This window comes from Leishmania martiniquensis, chromosome 20 (assembly GCF_017916325.1).
Source record: "Leishmania martiniquensis isolate LSCM1 chromosome 20, whole genome shotgun sequence".
Classification (NCBI taxonomy): domain Eukaryota; phylum Euglenozoa; class Kinetoplastea; order Trypanosomatida; family Trypanosomatidae; genus Leishmania; species Leishmania martiniquensis.
In genome coordinates, this window is record NC_090155.1 from 449,494 (window position 1) to 466,444 (window position 16,951).

Consider the following 16,951-nt stretch of genomic DNA (forward strand, 5'->3'; position numbering starts at 1 on the left):
TTTCTTTTGGTGTGTGTGTGTGTGGTGGAAGAAGGGGGGACGGAGTGATGCGGTGGCGTTGGGAGTGTCGGTTTCGGGGGGGTCGCCCTTCACTGCTGCGCTCACCTCTGCATCGCCCCCCCTCTCTCTCTCCCCTTCCCGTTTTGGTGGTCTGAGGAATCGGGACAAAAAAAGAGGAGGAAAAGGGGGGCAATTCACAGAGGAGCAGTGCTGGAACGGTTCGCGACGGTGCCTATGCTCACTTGGCGGCACAGGCCGACTCCGCCTCTCTCCCTCCCTACCACACCCCCACCCCGATGGCCAGGACGATTGGGGGCGCTGTGATGCGTTGAGGAAGAGGGAGGGGGGGCAGAGTCTGCACGTTTCTTTGGAGGCGCTTGTTGCCTCTCCACACGCCAGCGTCGCCCCCCCCCATAAGTGTACTAGAGGATATATACATATATGTATGTATATATGTATAGGACCCGGGGCTTCGGCAACTCACTTCCCTGCCTCTTGCGTCCCTTTAAGAACCTTAGCGGCGTGGCACGATGCTGAGCCACCCCACACGTGCCCTTTAAGCGCTCTTCCTTCTTTCCGTCTCTCTGACCGCCTCGTCGCTTGTGCATTGGCGATGCTCACTCCCACTAGAGCTCCTTGTCACCACCACCGCTATCGCCTCTCCTCCTCAGTACCCCCCCCGCCGACGCGAGCCTCCTCTGTTGGAAGGGGGTTGTGGGGTGCGAACTTTCTGCGCCTTCATGATTAGTATTGGCGCTCTCTTCCCTACCGAAGCAGCGTGCTCGCCTTTGTATTCATCATCTGGAGGTGTTGTTCACCGTGACATACACTCGCCGACTTGACGCACGCGGGCGCGAGCGTGCCTCGTTGCGTACGCATTTAGGACGGTCGCCGGCTGACATGCAGCCGCGTGCACCCACAGGAGGCGCAGCCGCGGGCCACGCGACGTTGTCAGAAGCCGGTAAAGACGGCAACTCTTTCGCGGGCTCCTTGCACCCGATGCAGCCATCATTTACGCAAGCGCGGTGTCGCCAAAGCGACACGGTGGCGGCCTCGAGCTCTTCTGCCCCACTCCCCTCCGGCAGCTATGATGAGGGCATAGGCAGCGCCCCTCCATCGGTTGCCGCGGCCAAGGGTCCCGGCTACGCTCCCTTCCGCCCGCCCGCCACAACCCAGGCGACAGTGGCCTCTCGGTTCGCCGGAACGGCCCGAGGTGGCGGGCCGGGCGGTAGCGGCTCTGGCACGTTGGACAGCACCGTAGCACCATCAACGGGAAGTGGATTTTGTAAGACAAGCACGGCCACGGGTGTCCGTAGCCCGAACGCACGCCTGCGCCAGCCCTTTGGAGGCGGAGTAGCCACCCAAAGCCCCTCCCCCTCACTTCAGCAGCAGCACGGGACCAGCGGCACCTCGCCGCGACTGCATGGGAGCAGCCTCGATGGAGCCATCTCGTGCCCCACCCTCACCCCAGCTGCCGCTGTGGGAGGAGGTACAGGAGGCGGCGGTGCAGCTTCATCCAGCGGGCCCCTTAGTACGCTGGCAAGCGCCATGCCTCTCTCCGGCCTCTCGAATCACCTGCGGCTTAGCGAGGGTCTGAACTGTCTTGACTACCACAGGAGCTTCCGGGCGCTGGCAATCGGCAGTACTCGCCAGATTCACGTGGTGGAGGTGATCCCGATAGTGGGCCACGACGTGGGGGCCGCGGTGCGGCTGCACCGACAACAGCAGCAACAACAGGCACAGGCAAGCACGAGTGCAGCCACGCCGTCTCACAGTAAGTGCCCTCCCGCCTCGCCGCCGCCGCCGCGAGGGTCTGCGCCCTTCGTGATGCGCAGCACCGGCGTTTTTGGCGGTCTCAACAAGGTGGAGAGCGTTGCGTGGTACCCAAGCAATGACGAAGCTTCACTGGCCTTCATTCAGCCAGCACGAACAGTGACCATCTTCCTCGACGCCATCCAGTTCAAGGCAGACGGTACGTACCTCCCGCAGCAGTGGACGCGCTCGCAGTACAAAGGCAAGACTCTCACCTCCGCCATGGCTGCTGGCGGTGGCTCGACGGCGATGGCAGTCGTGGCGAACCTCGACTGCATCTCAGGCGGCGCCACCCCAGCAGCCTCGACGGCCAGCCTGGGTGGTGTCTCCGGGCTCTACACGCCTGCCTCCGCGTCACTCGTTAGCGGCCATTCCTTTGGGGGCGCCTCCGCCTCCCACGGTAGCACGCCGCACGAGACGCACCTTTCCACGCCAACCAGTACCGGCTACTCCACGGCGGGGTCTGCAGCGAGAAGTCTGCCGCACGTTGTGCGCAACCCAAAGGGTCCACTCGCGAAGGAGCTGATCGAGCTGAACATCGACATCACTTACATGCGAGTGGAGAAGATCGTCTGGGATCCTCACCATCCCTACACTCTTGCTCTCAGCTCGCCAGCGACACACTTCGAGGTGTGGCAGGTGCCAACAGATGGCTGGCGCGTCTACGCACCCCAGCTGGTGCTGCGACCACCAGCGCACAACACGCGCAGCGTCGTTCGCGACCTCGCCTTCTCACCGTCCGATCCCGACCTTATCGTTGTCGTCACGGATTGCGGTAACACCGGCCAGGTACTTCTCTACGATCGTCGCCAAGTGGAGGCGAAGCGGTGCTTTCACATAAGCGGTCCCGGCCTGTTGGCCGCCTTTCACCCGCTCTTCTCTGACCTCCTCGCTGTCGGCTATCGCCGCGAGAAGGCCAAACCCGACACACGCATCTCTTTTCTGCAGGTGATTTCCAGCCGCGGGGCCGCCGCACCGACCACCGCCGGCAGCGCAGCGGCGGCCCCTGAATGGCTGTCGGCGGTGGTCGGGGCAGCCACAGCAGCAGCAGCCGCATCAGGGCCAGAAGAAGGTCGGCTTGCGGCCCTTTCGGTAGCGCCATGTGCTGTCACCGCCACTGAAGGTGTGGACAATAGCTTCGAAGCCGCCGCAGCTCCCGCAAGCACGTCGTCGTATCTCGCTGAGCAGCCTTACTTGCCCCACATCGACAACTACGCGTGTATCAGCCGCATGCGATGGCGCCCCTCATCCATGGGAAGGCTGACGGAACCGAAGCGGCACCATTACCTTTCCTTCAAGCCATCCGCCCAGGCGCTCTTTGCGGCGCGCAACTCGCCCACTCCAACGGTCCCGTCCGCCTCTGGCGCCATCACATGGGTCGATCTGCTGCACTCGCAGCTGTGGTTCGCCTCGGCGGCGATGACAACCGACACGGACCTTTCCATCTGGGACGCCGCTAACGGCTTCTTTCCAGTGTGCGCCGTCAAGCACCTCGCGCCACGTGGCGACACAACAGTCAACGAGTCAAACGACTTTGTGTGGCTCAACGAGCTGACGCTGGTGGCAGTCTTCAAGAGCGGTGACGTGGTATGCACTAGCTTTGTGAACAGCCTTCTGGAGGACTCAGTCATGACCAGCACCGAGTGGGCGCAGCTGAGGGAAGCGACGCCGCAGCAACAGCAGCAGCTTCTTTGGGAGCGCCAGCAGCTTGACCCCAACGCGAGGGATGAGCACGGCGAGCTGTACAGCAGGCGAATCGCAGAGGAAGAGCTGTGCCTAGCCATGCTGCCGGCCTATGGGCGAGACCCGTACGCCGACCTGTTCACCACGCTCACCGTACTGCCGACCGCCTCCATCGTATCTGACCTCTTTGGGCACTCCTACGCGATTCGCAACACCAGCACAGACCTGCGCCAATACTACCATGACATGATCCGACGCGAGTGCGGACAACTTGTTCGCCGTCTTGCGATCCAGATGTCGAAGGAAGCGGTGTTGCGCCAGCAGTGGACAAGCATGCGGCACCAGTTCCCCGGCACCGGTCCCTCCAGTGGATCTGGCATGGCAAGCGGCCCCACGGCTCTGCAGGAGCAGCGGTCGCGCCGCCCACGCTCACCCTTCATGCAGACTGGCGGGCTCCGCGGTCGGGCAGAACCGTCGCAGGGCTCCTACTCGACACCGCCCAGCCCGCAGTTCAGAATGCTGACGAGGCGATACTCGGCTGCCTCCTCCTCGCTGTCGATGGTCATGCGGCACATGCCCGTGATGACGATGGCTGGAGGGGGCACGAGCGGCGGGCCTGCTAGCCCTCGCGGAGCCGGTGGCGGCGGCCCTGTGGCCGATGCTCCCGGACTCCCCCAGCGCCCACCCTGGAGCCTGGAGGACGTTACCGAGGCGGAAACGGCACCTTCACGGCTCGCCCGAGAGCCTAGGCGTCATGGCATCAGCTCAAGCGCCAGCGAGAGTGTCAGCGGGGCCTTGCACCACCAGTGCCTCGGCGTCCATCACGATGAAGGAATAGGGAATCCGCTGACAGAAGATGCGGAGACGGGCGGCCACGTCTCTTCGCCGCACCCCGAGGTGGCAAATACGGCAGGGGAAGAGGCGGCGGGCGTCGATGACGGCGGTGGTCGTGGCCCCTCTCGCGCCTCTTCCGCAGTCTCGTGGATCGGGCGGCTGCTGGGCCTTTCTTGGCGAAAGCGGCTGAGCCGCCACCGTCCCAACGAATCCCGTGAGCACTTCATCCTCCGCTCCCAAGGCCTTTTGCGGGCGGACGATCTCGCGGTAGTCTCCCCCTCTGGCTACGACGGTCCTAGGGTTTTGGCGGACGTTCTTGACATGGCCGCGGGCCTACATGCTGCCCGATCTCCGAACGATGTCATTGCTGTCGCCTCGCCCTTGCCGTGTCTGCGCCAGGCACCCCCTTCTGAGGCCGGGTGTGGCGGTGCGACCAAGTCTTTGCCGGGGATCGGTGTGGCTCGCTCCACCGCTACATCGCCAATCAGCGTTATGCATATCGAGAACAGCGATAGCAGCCGCGGAAGTCCACACCAGCTTGCCCCAGCAGTGTCGGCCGCCCATCTACGCGCGGCAGCGATGCACAGCTTTCCTGAGTTCCCCGGTACACCGCCTAGCTCTAGCGCAGCCGTGGGCACCGCCTTTTCCACACAGCAGCAAGGCACTGGCTGCGGCCGTGGTGCACTGAGCCCATCCTCACCTATACAGACGAACTCCTCTGTCGGTCCTCTTTCCTCGGCACCCGGCGACTTGGATATCGTCGGAGGTGGCGGCGGTGACGGCAGCAGCAGCGCCGCCGTGACGGCGAGTGGAGTCAGTGGCGGTGGTGGCATGCCGTCATATTGTCACACCCGCAACGGCGTTGTCTTCGCGCAGCTCTTTCCCCTGATGACCGAGTGCGTGCGCGTTCGCAGCAGCAACGGCGAGGGCAGCTGCAAGGTTCGCAGGCCGTGCGGTGGCAGTGAGGGCCGAGAGGTGCCTGGCCTGCGTACCCGTAACCCGAAGGTGCCAGTGTCTGCCAGCCTTCGCGGCTCACCCACGTCGCCGTTGGTCGCTGGCGTCCGCCACCAGGGTCCCATAGTTCTCTCCTGCCCCGCCTTTCCCTCAGACAACGCGGGGGTCGGACCTGAAATGGCCATCACGTCGTCACTGCCGTTGCCGCTTTGGATGCTGGACCCGGCTTCGAGTGGCGCGTCTGGCGGCGCTGCTGTGGCTACGCCCTCGTCAAATACGGCCTCGCAGCTCATTCGAGCGCACGCCTGTCTGGACTCGCAGAGAGACGTGACCGCAGCCGTGGAAAGCTTTGTACTGAGCGATGCGGCGTGCGGCTGGTCTTATACGGAGAAGCAGGTCGAGCAGGCGGCCTTCGTGCGATTTGCGCTGGAGTGGGACATGGGCTACGAGCTGGCGTTGGCTATCAAAGCTTTGCGGCATAAGCGAACGGACACCGAAGCGGCGGCGGAGGCGCCACTGGAGGCAGATGCGGCGACTCCGTATACAGCAGGCCCGACACCTACACCGCAGCCTCGCGGTGGTGCCCACTCGCAGTCTGCCTCGCGCGGAGTCCCAGCACACGATGCCGACGTCTCGAGTGCCCTGCAGCGTTCGTGGTGGCGTAACAGCAGCGGCAGAGGCGGTCGACGAGATTTGGAGTGGAGCGCGCAGCAGCAGACGAGGATAGATTCCCACCGAGCACGGCCTAGCGGCACCTGCGGATCCCCTCATGTGCGCTTGGGTGTGCCGAGCACCGGTGCGCCTCGCATGGTCGACTGGGGAAGCGGGGTACCGATTCCACGGCACGAGGATGTCGATGACAAGGTCGCGGCCATGATGGAGGAGAACGCACGCATCTGTGAGCGAGTGTTGCTCCAGCGCCAGGAAGCCGGTGGTACCGGCTCTGCGGGCTTCTGTGCCGAAGCGAATCGGTGCCGGCCGCAAGGTGGAGGCAGCTGTGTGACGGAGAGGGGCGGGAGTACCGAGCGGTCCGCTGAGAAGACCGCCACCGCATCAGAAGACGCAGCAAGCGGTGAGCTGGGCCGCTCGGCCTCCACGATTGCCGCGGAGCTGACGAGTGCAGCCGCTGGTGATCCTCGCGCGCAGTGGTGGCGTGCAGCAGCGCATGCCTGGCGCTCGCATCACGTGTCATTTATCATATCCATCACCGCACAGCAGTTGGAGTATGCGGCGCTCATGGGAGACGTGCAGTACAGCCTCGTGTTGTACATCCTATTTTGTCTCTGGTGGCGCCTACATAGCGAGGTCGCGGAGGCCACGTACGCGATGGCTCTGGAAGCACGCGCCTGTCGAGAGCACGCCGGCAGTGGAGCCAGCGTTGAGGGTGGTCCTGATCAGGGAGACAGACGCCGTGCCGTGGCACGGCAGGAGCTCGCCTCCCACAGCGATGCCAGACATAATCAGCGGGTGCGCTCTGCCGAGGTCCCTCCAGGGATAGCATCGGAAGACGAGAAAGATGACGGCAGAAGCGGCCTGGGCATTTCAGGGGCTGCGGCCGACGCCTTCCTCGGCACCACGGCGCCGCGGGCCCGAAATGTCTCGGCAGACGCTGCGGACTGTGACAATGGCGCGAGAGGAGTTCGGATCGGCCTCCGATGGGGCAGTAACGTGAAAGGCAGCGCCGACAACGAAGACACGGCAGAACAAACGGCCCTGTCACCGGAGAAGGTGGAGGCTCTCCGTCAGCTGTGCGTCTTCTTTCTGCGATGCCCGCTGATGCCGCTCCCTCCTGACTCGGCCTCGCTGCAGCTCCGTCAGCAGCGTCATTTGCATCTGCGCCCATCCACCAGCACAGGTGCTCTTTCCTCTGTAACCGGCAGCGGCACGGAGGCTGGAGACCACGCAGGCAATGCTAGCTCACTTCTGACTGGGTCATCCTCGCCGGTGATGCCGGTAAGCGGAGTTGGTGGGCCACGGCTGGTGGGCGGGTCGTGTGTAGCTGGCAGCCTTGGCAGTGGCGGATTCGTGCGAGCCTCAGCCTCAACCCAAAGTCTTCCTTCGCGCAGCCGCAACAACAGCTCGCGGCGCCTCAACGACACGCCGCCGCCACCTGGCATGATCGACAGCGTCGGCGACAGCCGTTTTGGCGGCAGCTATCGAGCAAGCACAGGTCACCTTTCCAGCCTCGGTGGCGGGGGTGCTGCGGCCTTTGGCTACCGAGAGCATCCCACGTCTCCGACACCGCGGGCGGTGCAGCGGCGTGACAGCAGCGCAAACGCCAGCCGCGTGTGCCTCAGTCGCAGGGTAGCCGGAGATGGCGCAGCGCTGGAGGCTCGCAATCGGTATGTGGACTTGGAGGGACTTCGCGGTGTTCGGCTTTACGCTCGCAGTGCAGAGGATCTGTGCGACATGCCGGACTACTGTGCGCCAGAGGAGTGGAAGATACGCGCGCTGCAGTGGCTGGAGACCTACACTGCAGACCTGTACGCACGCCAGCTATACGTGCCGCTCAACGAGCTCCTCCTTGTCATGCCGGAAATATTTCGCGAGCCGACGAACCCCGTACTGCCTCGCGCTGCCGACATCGCATACGAGAAGCAGATGACGTACGTGTACTGCGGCACCTGCTCCAAGGCGGAGCTGTGGAACCGAACCCAGCAGGACACCGTCCCTGCCGCGGTGCGGTTGTACGAGCTGGTCGTGCGCCGTGGTCGCCACAGCAGCCGCAGTGAAGAGGAAAGTGACAGCGACAACGGCGCCACGGGGGCGACGGGTGTCGAGGCACGGCGGTCGCACCGCAGGGGGCGCGGCGAGTACCACCAGGCTACATCCGCGATTCGATGTGGACCAGCAGAGTGCTACCGCGGAGACGGCGGGGGCTTGTCCTCTTCCCCGACAACACCGTCAGTGGAGTCACCGACGTCCTCGAGCCTATCGGGTAGTGTGGACGAGGATGGCTCCGGGGCAAAGCTCGCCAAAAGGACGTCGACAGCGCACGCCGGCCTCGACGTCAGCTCGTCCTCCGACTACAGCGCCAATCCGCTCGATGAAGGGGCCCCTCTGGAGAAGCCAATCGCCGGTCGAGAGCCGAGACCGAACGATAGCCGCAGCAGTACCAGTGCAACTGTAGGCTCGCATCTGGGCACAAGCGTCACCGCCGGACATGATGTCCTGCGCCCGCCGGAGGCATTTTCGTCTCAGCGCCGGCAGTCTGCCTCAGCCTCCCACACGCCGCGGCGTGGTCAGCCTAGCCGACGCGTCAGGTGTCTCCGCTCCGGTCACAATCTTCGCAGCCTCAACGACACTGTCGACGGTGTCCTCGGCGTCGAGGGAGACGGGGACAACGCCGACGACGGGGACGGGTCGCACCTCGCGGGCGCCGCCGTCGACGCGGCCCACCGCCCCGAACGGCGCACCGCCGTTGGCTGCGGTGAGTGTGGCAGGTACGCTACACCGAACAACGCCGCGTGCCGGCGCTGCCACAACCGTAATGCCATGGCGTGCGTGATCTGCGAAGAAGTTGTGGAAGGCATTTTTTTTTGGCTTCGATCCTGCGGGCATGGCGGTCACGTGCACCACATCGAAGAGTGGCTGCGTTACTCACAGGAGTGCCCGAAGTGCGGCATTTCCATCACACAGACGTGGAAAGGGAACTGAGCGCACGCCCGCTGCGCACCTTACAGGCGTGCGCGGCGTAGAGGGGAGGAGGAGGAGGAGGCAGAGGAGAGGTCGCCTCCTCGCGCTTGCTCGAGGAGGGGGGTGCTTGCTAGGGGTGCCTATTTCTATCGATAAGAAGCGTTCAACCAAACGGCAGTGTCGTGGAACGCCGCATCTGTGTCAGAATGTGCGACTTCGGCTCGGTGTCTTGTTGCTCAGGCAGCAGCTCTGTCCCCCACCCCCACCAACACACGCATGCAGACGTTTCTCCCTAACAGGATGTCGCCGGACCCCCATTTTGATGGCCCTCTATTTCTTACCAGAGCCGCTCTTCACTTTTCCCCGGGGGACGAATCGCAGAGGCTGTGCTCGAGGTGCCCAGTCGCGCAGAGGCGGCGATGACAGTACGAGCGCCAGGTCGACTCCCGGCTCGGCCTCATAAATGTCTGCACATTGCTGGCTCAGTCGTTCATCCTTCATCTCCCTCCCTCCCTCCCTCTCTCTCCTCTCCGCCGCCTCCCGCGCGTTGACTGGGCTGCCGCTCGTGCGTGCGCCTCTTCGCATCTGTCCACCGCGTGTTTTTTTGTGAATGTGCGGCGCACCCCTGCACGCGAAACGGAAGCGGAGCAGAATCTGCTGTGGTCACCAACAGAGAGCTCATACATCTGTCCGTACAGCGCCCCGCGTGCTCGCAGGCGTCGGTGAATTGTTTCGTGTTGGTGTGCTTTGTGTGCCGTGCAGCAACTCGTGGCGCCCCTGCCACTTGTGTCCCCCTGTGGCGGCGTTGGCGAAGGCAATCCCGCCTGTCACCCCTCACCCTCTCACTGCTTGCCGCTCCCCCTCCTCGCCCTCTTTTTTTTCGCCCGCATCGTGCTCTTACGTCCCTTTTCCGCCGCCAGACGCGGTGGCACTTTCTGTGCTCGTCACAACGCACAAACGCGCAGAGAGGCCTGTATGCATGCTCAGCTGGCGCACACATCGCAGTCGGATAGCCACACTCCCTCCCCTCATCGCTCACCGGGTGGCCAAAGGTGGTCATCCCGCCCTCATCGATGGTCGCTGGTCGACGAACTGTGAGCCACGCTCTCGCGAGCACGCTGTCGTCGCCAGCAATGCCCTCGTCTAGCACTAATGAAGGGGAAAAACAGGATGCGGGGAAGCGGATCGTAAATAGACCGAGCGCTGCGCTGGGGCAGCTCCATGGCCGAGGCCGCGGCTGCGCTCGTGCCTGTAGTCGCCACGCGACGATCCCTTCAGCACATTCGAGCGCGACCGATGTCGATTTCGCCACTGAACGCACGGACGGCTGCAGCAGCAGCGGCTGCTCGGATCTCTCAGTGACGTATGATAGAGAAGAGCGCTGCGTCCAGTTAGCGGTCGAGGCAGCAAATGGTGTGTCGATCGGCGCCTCACCCCTCACGCCGGCGCCGGCGCCACCAACTCGGAGGGAATACCGTGGCGGTCCAGGTCACCGAAGGAGCTGCGGCCGACACGCACAGGCACAGCGGAATGTGGCGTGTATGTTGGACGAGGAGTGCATAGGAGGGTCGGAGCTCCCCCACGAGCATCCTACACCTCCCCGCTCACCCACGCCAGCGGAGAGCGCCAGCGCTGGCACCTCCTGTCTTCGCACCTTCGAGCGCGAGGCGCTATTACAGGAAGTCCACAAGGGTGACGACGAGGAAAATGCAGGCGACGGAGTGGAGGCGTTGTCAGTGCAGCATCCGGATCCGCAGCGTGGGGCAGATCTCAGCGCATCACGCACCAGTCACTGCTCTTCCTCTCTTGGCTCGCTATCCGCTCGCACCGCCGCCAGTGGGGCTCCCGAGGCAGCTGCAGACACAGCTGAGGCGAAGGGGCAGTCGTGCGAGAGCGGCGATGGTGACAGCAATGTGGGGCTGCGCCCTGTTCACACCGCGCCGATCCTGCAAGCATCAGGGCTCCAGGACTACTTCACCTACGGTATACAGTCAGCGATACGGCACTACGCTGAGCTCCTCGACGGCACCAGCGGTGAAAAAATGGACGAGGCTCACGGCGAGATGGGTGAAAGTGCGGGTACTCTGTACTCCGACCGTGTCACTACCCCGGCAACGCTACCTGCTTCATTTTATGGCACGCAACAGCGGGGCATACCACGGTACCAAAACGTGTTTCTGGAAGACCGCTCTGACGCCCCACAATGCAATGTCAGCACCGCCCACCACCGCACGAGGGCTGCTTCGCACAGCAGCCAAGACAGCAGTGCTGCTACCTACGACAGTGACGTTGAAAGGACCAGCTTGCCTTCCCCCCGGGGCGCGGCAGGCACAGAAAAAGCGTGCCTGCTGAATCCCCTGCAGACCTCTCTCTTTCGAGCCGCGCGCCGCCCTGACGGACGAGGGGTAATGGCAGACGGCTCGTGGCTTGCTACAGCCGCGCCGACCAACGCGCACACGTCGTCGGTACTGTGGTCTGACTCAGCGCAGAAGGCAAATCATCGTGGCGGCGACAGTGCACAAGTGCACTTTCGCGAGGCGCTGCGGCGCGCCTACCAGTGCGAGGACGCACACAGACAGCGGCGGCGTGCACAGCTGGACAAGCAGCGTGAGCAGCTCTTACGTGGCCTTGCGCTTCTCCAGGGTGTTCCGTTCTCCTCGAGCGCTGCGCTCCTCTCTGAGCTGCTCCCTTCACGTGTGCGCGATGGCCGCCGTTGTGCTGACGCGCTCAGGTCCCCTGTCTCACTCCAGCAACAGCCACCTCGACTTGGTGGGTCGTCCCTTTCGCTGCTCGCGACGTGTGCCGAAACGGCTTTCGGAAGGGGCACGGACTCCACCACGCAACAGGCAGGAAAGAGTATCGAAGACGAAACCTCCCTTGCGCAGCCAAGCGGCATCGGCGACAACGGCACGGCCGTCGCTTCAAGGTGCTTGTCAGCCGAAGCAGCGTGCGTCGTGGAGAGCAGCACGGGGAAACGCTCTGTCTTTGACATCGGAACAGGCGAAACATTTTTGTCGTCGCCACCAGAGGCTGCGGCAGCTCGACCGATGGGGGCCGTCCCAAAGCGTCTTCTCCAGGTCATGTCCTCTGTCCACGTGCAGAGGCTTCGCAGGCCGCTGAACCCCTTCATCGAGGCCCTCCTTCGCCATCACCAAGACGCTCAGCTGAAGCAACGTACTGTGCGGGACGCAGAGGACCAGGCCATCCACGCCAGGCGCATGTACGAGCTACCTGTGCTCACGGAGGATGTTGTGCGCTACGCCGCGCTACTCCTCTGCTTGCGCCGTCGCAACCACGGTGGCGGCGGCACAGCATTCACATGTGCGGCCAGCAAAGAGCACCGCAGCACCGTCTCAAGGGCGGAGCCTCCACATCCTCCTGCGGCGGTGGCGGCCGACTCCGCTACCGCACTCCCGTTTGGGGAGGAGGGCACGCTCTTGTATGCCAAGTACCCCGCCCCGCTGCTGCGGACCACATCCTTCGCAGTGGAGACGGTGCGACTGTTGAAGTGGCTGCGCACATGGAAGAAGAGCAGGCTTGGGGCCGCGTGTGGGGCGGGAGGTGTCAGCGGCGGTGGCAGCCGTGTTGGTGGTGGTAATAGTGTGAGCGGGGGCAACAGCAGCGGTAAGCGTCAGAGGAAGAGCAGTCGCAAGCGCCTGCGAACGGACGTCGTCAAGCTCAACAGTGACAGCGGCGAAGATGACGACCACAGTGATGATGACGGAGAAGTGGTCGCGGTAGCCAGTCCTACCCCAGCGCCTTTCGCGGCAGCCAGCAGTAGCACCACTGCGGAGGCCCTCCCTCCCAACCGATCGACAGTAGAGCATGTTAGGCGAGAGGCGCAGCGCGCCGTGGAACTTCAGGAGGCGCAGGTGCGGCAAGAGAGGTGCTCGGCCTTTCTCAAGTTCTTTGGTGCGGCTTCAGGGGCGGCGTCGGCGGCCACCCCATCGCCTATAAAAGGCTCTGAGTTGAAGGTGAAGGCGGTGCAGGACCAGGAGGATGCCAGCTGCGGTGCTAGGGAAGCCGAGGTGCGAGAGCCCACCTCCTGTTCGGCCGTGAGCAAATCCGCTGGCAGCAGTAGAGGGGCGCGCGACACTGCCGACAGTTCTGTTCGCCCCACATGTAGCATCACCTCATCCCTGGCGCCCATCTCCCCGACCTCGGGCCAGACGCAGCTGAGGCGGTCACAACTCTCGCCAGCATCCCACGCCTACCAGCTCTACTGTTACGCATGGAAGCACGTCGTCAGAACTGGCATCACACCCTTGGCCGTTGTGGCCAACCTCTTCTCCAGTCCCAACGCTGTGACGGGGCAGGCTCTACAGAACAGGTGTGACAGCGGCACCGCCGCCGCTCAAGTCGGCAAAGACACGAGCTGGTCCACCGGTGCCATCTCCCGCGTCTGCGCCGCTTTGCCTTTCTTCAAGGAGATGCGCGAGGAGGCGCGCCGCACGGCCCTAGGCTCTGCGAGCTACGGCGCCTACTACGAGGATGCCTTTGGCAACCGCCTGCGCAGCGCACGGATTGCCAAGAAGGAGCAAGAGAAGCGGGCGCTGCTGGCGGCTCGGCAGCGGCGGCGCTCGAAGAGGAAGGGTTACTTTCACCGCGATGACGGCAACGACGGTGCCCTCGGCGGCAGGTCGGCAGACAGCGGAGCCTCGGCCATGCTGGAGGCGATGTTGCAATCCTTCACGTCCTGCGGCAACGAAAGAGGTACTGCTGCGTGCGGCAAGAAGCGACAGCGCAGCACCAGCAGCGCCTCCAGCGCTTGCAGTGGCGACGCTGACAGCGAGGGGGAAGGTGTGGTGAAAGGAGTGCAGCCTCTTGGCGGCAGCGGTTGTGCGACCGCTTTCCGCGGCCGTCGAGTCCGCTCACGTGCAGCGTCTTTGGAGTCTTCATCGTCACAGCTCAGCTCCCGCAGCAGCAGCAGCACTGCATCGATAGTGTCAGCGGAAAGTAACCAGGATGAGTCAGGAGCACAGGAAGAGCTGACCAACATCGCTGTCGTGTCTGGTCCGACGGGCTCTGGCAAGACCGCGGCCGTGTACGTGGCCGCGCAGCTGCTCGGCTTTCGCGTGGTTGAGATGAACGCGTCGGTGCGGCGCTGCTCCAAGACGGTGGAGCATCTGCTTGCGGAGCTGACGCGTAGCTATCGGCTTAGCGGCTTGCGGCCTGGCTCGGCAGGCGGTTTTAATGCAGGAGAAGAGCTGGCGAAGTTGAAGCAGCAGCACGCCGTCACGGTGGAGCGAGCCCGTGCTGAAGCAGAGGCTGCTGGAAGGAAAGCGGAGCTCAAAAGACGCGAGGCACTGAAGATGAACGGCATTTCGGCTCAGGCTGTCGCACGGTTCTTCGCCAAAAGCAGTGGCCGCACGACAGCGCCGAGCAGCAAGTCAGCCGAATGTTCCAACGGAAATGGCGCAGTCGAGCAGGTCGCGGATGTGACTGTGGTGAGCGAAGCACCTCCCTCCGCCGCCGCCACGGCCCCGGCATTGCCTCCGCCCTCTGCAGCGGCTCCAGGGGCTCCCGTCGGCGCCGGCACCCTTCTTCTCTTCGAGGATGCCGATGTTCTCCTCGGTGATGAGTCTGCCAAGCCTTTCTACGCAGCCATCCGCGACCTGGCGCACCGCAGCAAGGTGCCCATCGTTGTAACTGTCTCCTCCGACCCAGCCGCTGGACAGCGCTACGACACCGAGCCTCTGCTCGGGCTCTTTGATGGGCAACCACAGCAGCGGCCCCCAACGCCAACCTCGCCGGAGTCCGTCTTGCAGCCTACCTACTGGCACCTGTGTAATGCAGCAGGGCTGAACTCGACGATGGCCACACTCGAAGCAGCACAGCAAGCGCTGCAGATGGAGGTAGACCAAGGCAACCGCGGCGCTTCCACAGCGACAGCAATGGCGATGACGGCCGCCTCTAACGAGAACGGTGGCAGCCTTTCCACGGTAGGCGACGGCGGCGGGAGCACGGGAGCGTCGCCGGTAAGCGGTGCTTCCGCGGCCTCACTCTCCTACCCTGTCGGTATCTCGGTGCCCGCCGCAGGCACGTGGATGAGCGGGCCGGGCGCTGGCGTCTCCACTGCTGCTGTCGGTGGGGGCGGCGCGGCTGGCAGCGCCAGCACTGCCGCCTCAGCAGCTGCCTCCTCGGCGGCGGCGCGCTACACACACGTGCTGCTCAACCCCCATCTAGTGTCAAGCTTCTTCGGCTCGCAGACGCCCTTCACTGTGGTGGAGCCGCTTCCGCCCTCTGCCCTGTATGCACAACTCCTCGCAGTGGGGGCAGTGGAACTGAACTTGCTGCGGCTGGACGAACCTACCACGTCGTCTGACGGCAGCCAGGAGGCCACGGCGCCATCTTCGTCGTTGTGGCAGCAGGAGATGGAGCGCATGGCAGCAAGCCTCACCGTACGTGACACATGTCGTTTCCTTCAACTTGCGGAGCGCCTTCGCCACCACATCTTCGGCGCCTGGAACATGGTCGGCGAGGAAACTGGTGCGTCCATGTCTCCGTCGCTCGTTGCGGAGCACAGCTTGGTAAGCGCTGTACAGTGCGACGCGGCCCGCCGCACGACGACAGATATACGCTACTGGCTGAACAAGCTGCAGGTGCTGCTCCTTTCGCTTCGAGTAGGCAGCAGCGCTGCACAACTCGGCAATGCGCCGGAGGAAGAGACGTCGTCGAAGCCCGTCACGCGCAAGCGGCCGCGAGAAACAAAGGCAGCACCGTCTGAGGCAACGGCAGCGGCATGCTGGGATGATAGAGTGATGTGTCGCGAGAGCGTAGTCAGCCATCGCCGTGCGGAGCACCTCGTCGAGGCGGAGTTTCAGCACCGCGTCAGCCTTGCCGCGAGCGAGTGGGACTCAGCCTTGGGCCGATACCTCTCCAACGTGGCTCACAATGAGCAGCACAGTGCTCGCTATGTGCACTGGTTCTTGGATGGCCACGTGAACTACATCCCGGACATTGTGGAGGAGCTGGCCACGATGGACCACCCTACCGGGCGCCTGCACTACACGACTCCCCTGCATGTGCCGCCGTCTCCTTCAGATGCTGCGCAGCCGGCACGGAGCAGAGATCCGCCATCAGCGTTGCCGCCCAGAAAAAAGCCTGCCTGCGCAAGCAGCTCTGAGAAGACAACTACAGCTCCCGCAAAAGCCCACTGCCAGCGCGAGGGTGCGGGCGCATGTGTTACTCAATACGCCAATAGCAGCGATGAAGGTGGCGCTGGCATCAACGCCGCGTGGCGGTCTTTCTTTGCCGTCTCTGGTGCAAGTGGGTTGTCCGCGTCGTCGACCTCGCCAGCCGCGCGCGGCGGCTCCAAGGCGGGCGGCATGGCGGTTGGCTCACCGCCACCTCCACCTTTGAGTCTACCTGCTAGGTACGAGTGGCCGCCGAGCGCCTTGGAGCTGCGTAGGCAAGCAAGCGGCTACACGCATCAGCGCCCGGTGGAGCTACTGCTTCCCTATGGCGTGGCAGAAGACTACTATGGCACTGCAGCAGCATCCACGTCGGCGCTGGCACCCTTCAGCATCCATGGCACGCCAGAGACGACCTCGTCACTGCTGGGTCATGAAATACCGCTGCGATTCCTGACACGCCGCTTCGTGCGTGATGCTTCAGCGGGTGACCGTGTTGAGGCGGATGAAGATGCGGGTCTCGAGCTGCCCGCCAGCGCGCGTGCGACACAGAGAGATCGCTTCGACGTCTTCCGTAGGTGGTGGCGCCGCACCCGCAAGGCCAACGCGTTGCGTGACAGCGTCGCTGGACGCTCCGCAGAGGCGCTGGAGGACATCGTCGGCTTTGGCTGCCTCCTCACTCCCTCGGCAGTCGCAACGCTGAGTGTCGACAAGGGAAACCTATGAGTGCTGCAGCCGCCCAGGGGCTCTCTCGCAAGGTTGAGTAAACCCACGCACGCAAGCATAGACATGCACGCCCCCGCGCCGACGGGCGCCAGACGCGAAGCTGTGTGATTCGTATGTCCCCTGTTGGATGCATAGACCGAAAAGCGAAGCAGCCAGTGACAGCAGCGGCACCA

General features: G+C 63.9%; 2 protein-coding genes across 2 annotated transcripts; both read left to right on the forward strand.

Moving 5' to 3' along the window:
* Window positions 1-999: 999 nt before the first annotated feature.
* On the forward strand, window positions 1,000-8,940 carry LSCM1_06451 (uncharacterized protein; the record flags this gene model as incomplete). The annotated part of the gene is made up of 1 exon (XM_067323879.1): window positions 1,000-8,940. The coding sequence occupies one exon, from the start codon at window positions 1,000-1,002 to the stop codon at window positions 8,938-8,940; it is 7,941 nt and encodes a 2,646-aa protein (XP_067179193.1).
* Window positions 8,941-10,460: 1,520 nt separating this feature from the next.
* On the forward strand, window positions 10,461-16,778 carry LSCM1_06452 (uncharacterized protein; the record flags this gene model as incomplete). Its single annotated transcript, XM_067323880.1, has 1 exon — window positions 10,461-16,778. The coding sequence occupies one exon, from the start codon at window positions 10,461-10,463 to the stop codon at window positions 16,776-16,778; it is 6,318 nt and encodes a 2,105-aa protein (XP_067179194.1).
* Window positions 16,779-16,951: the final 173 nt, after the last annotated feature.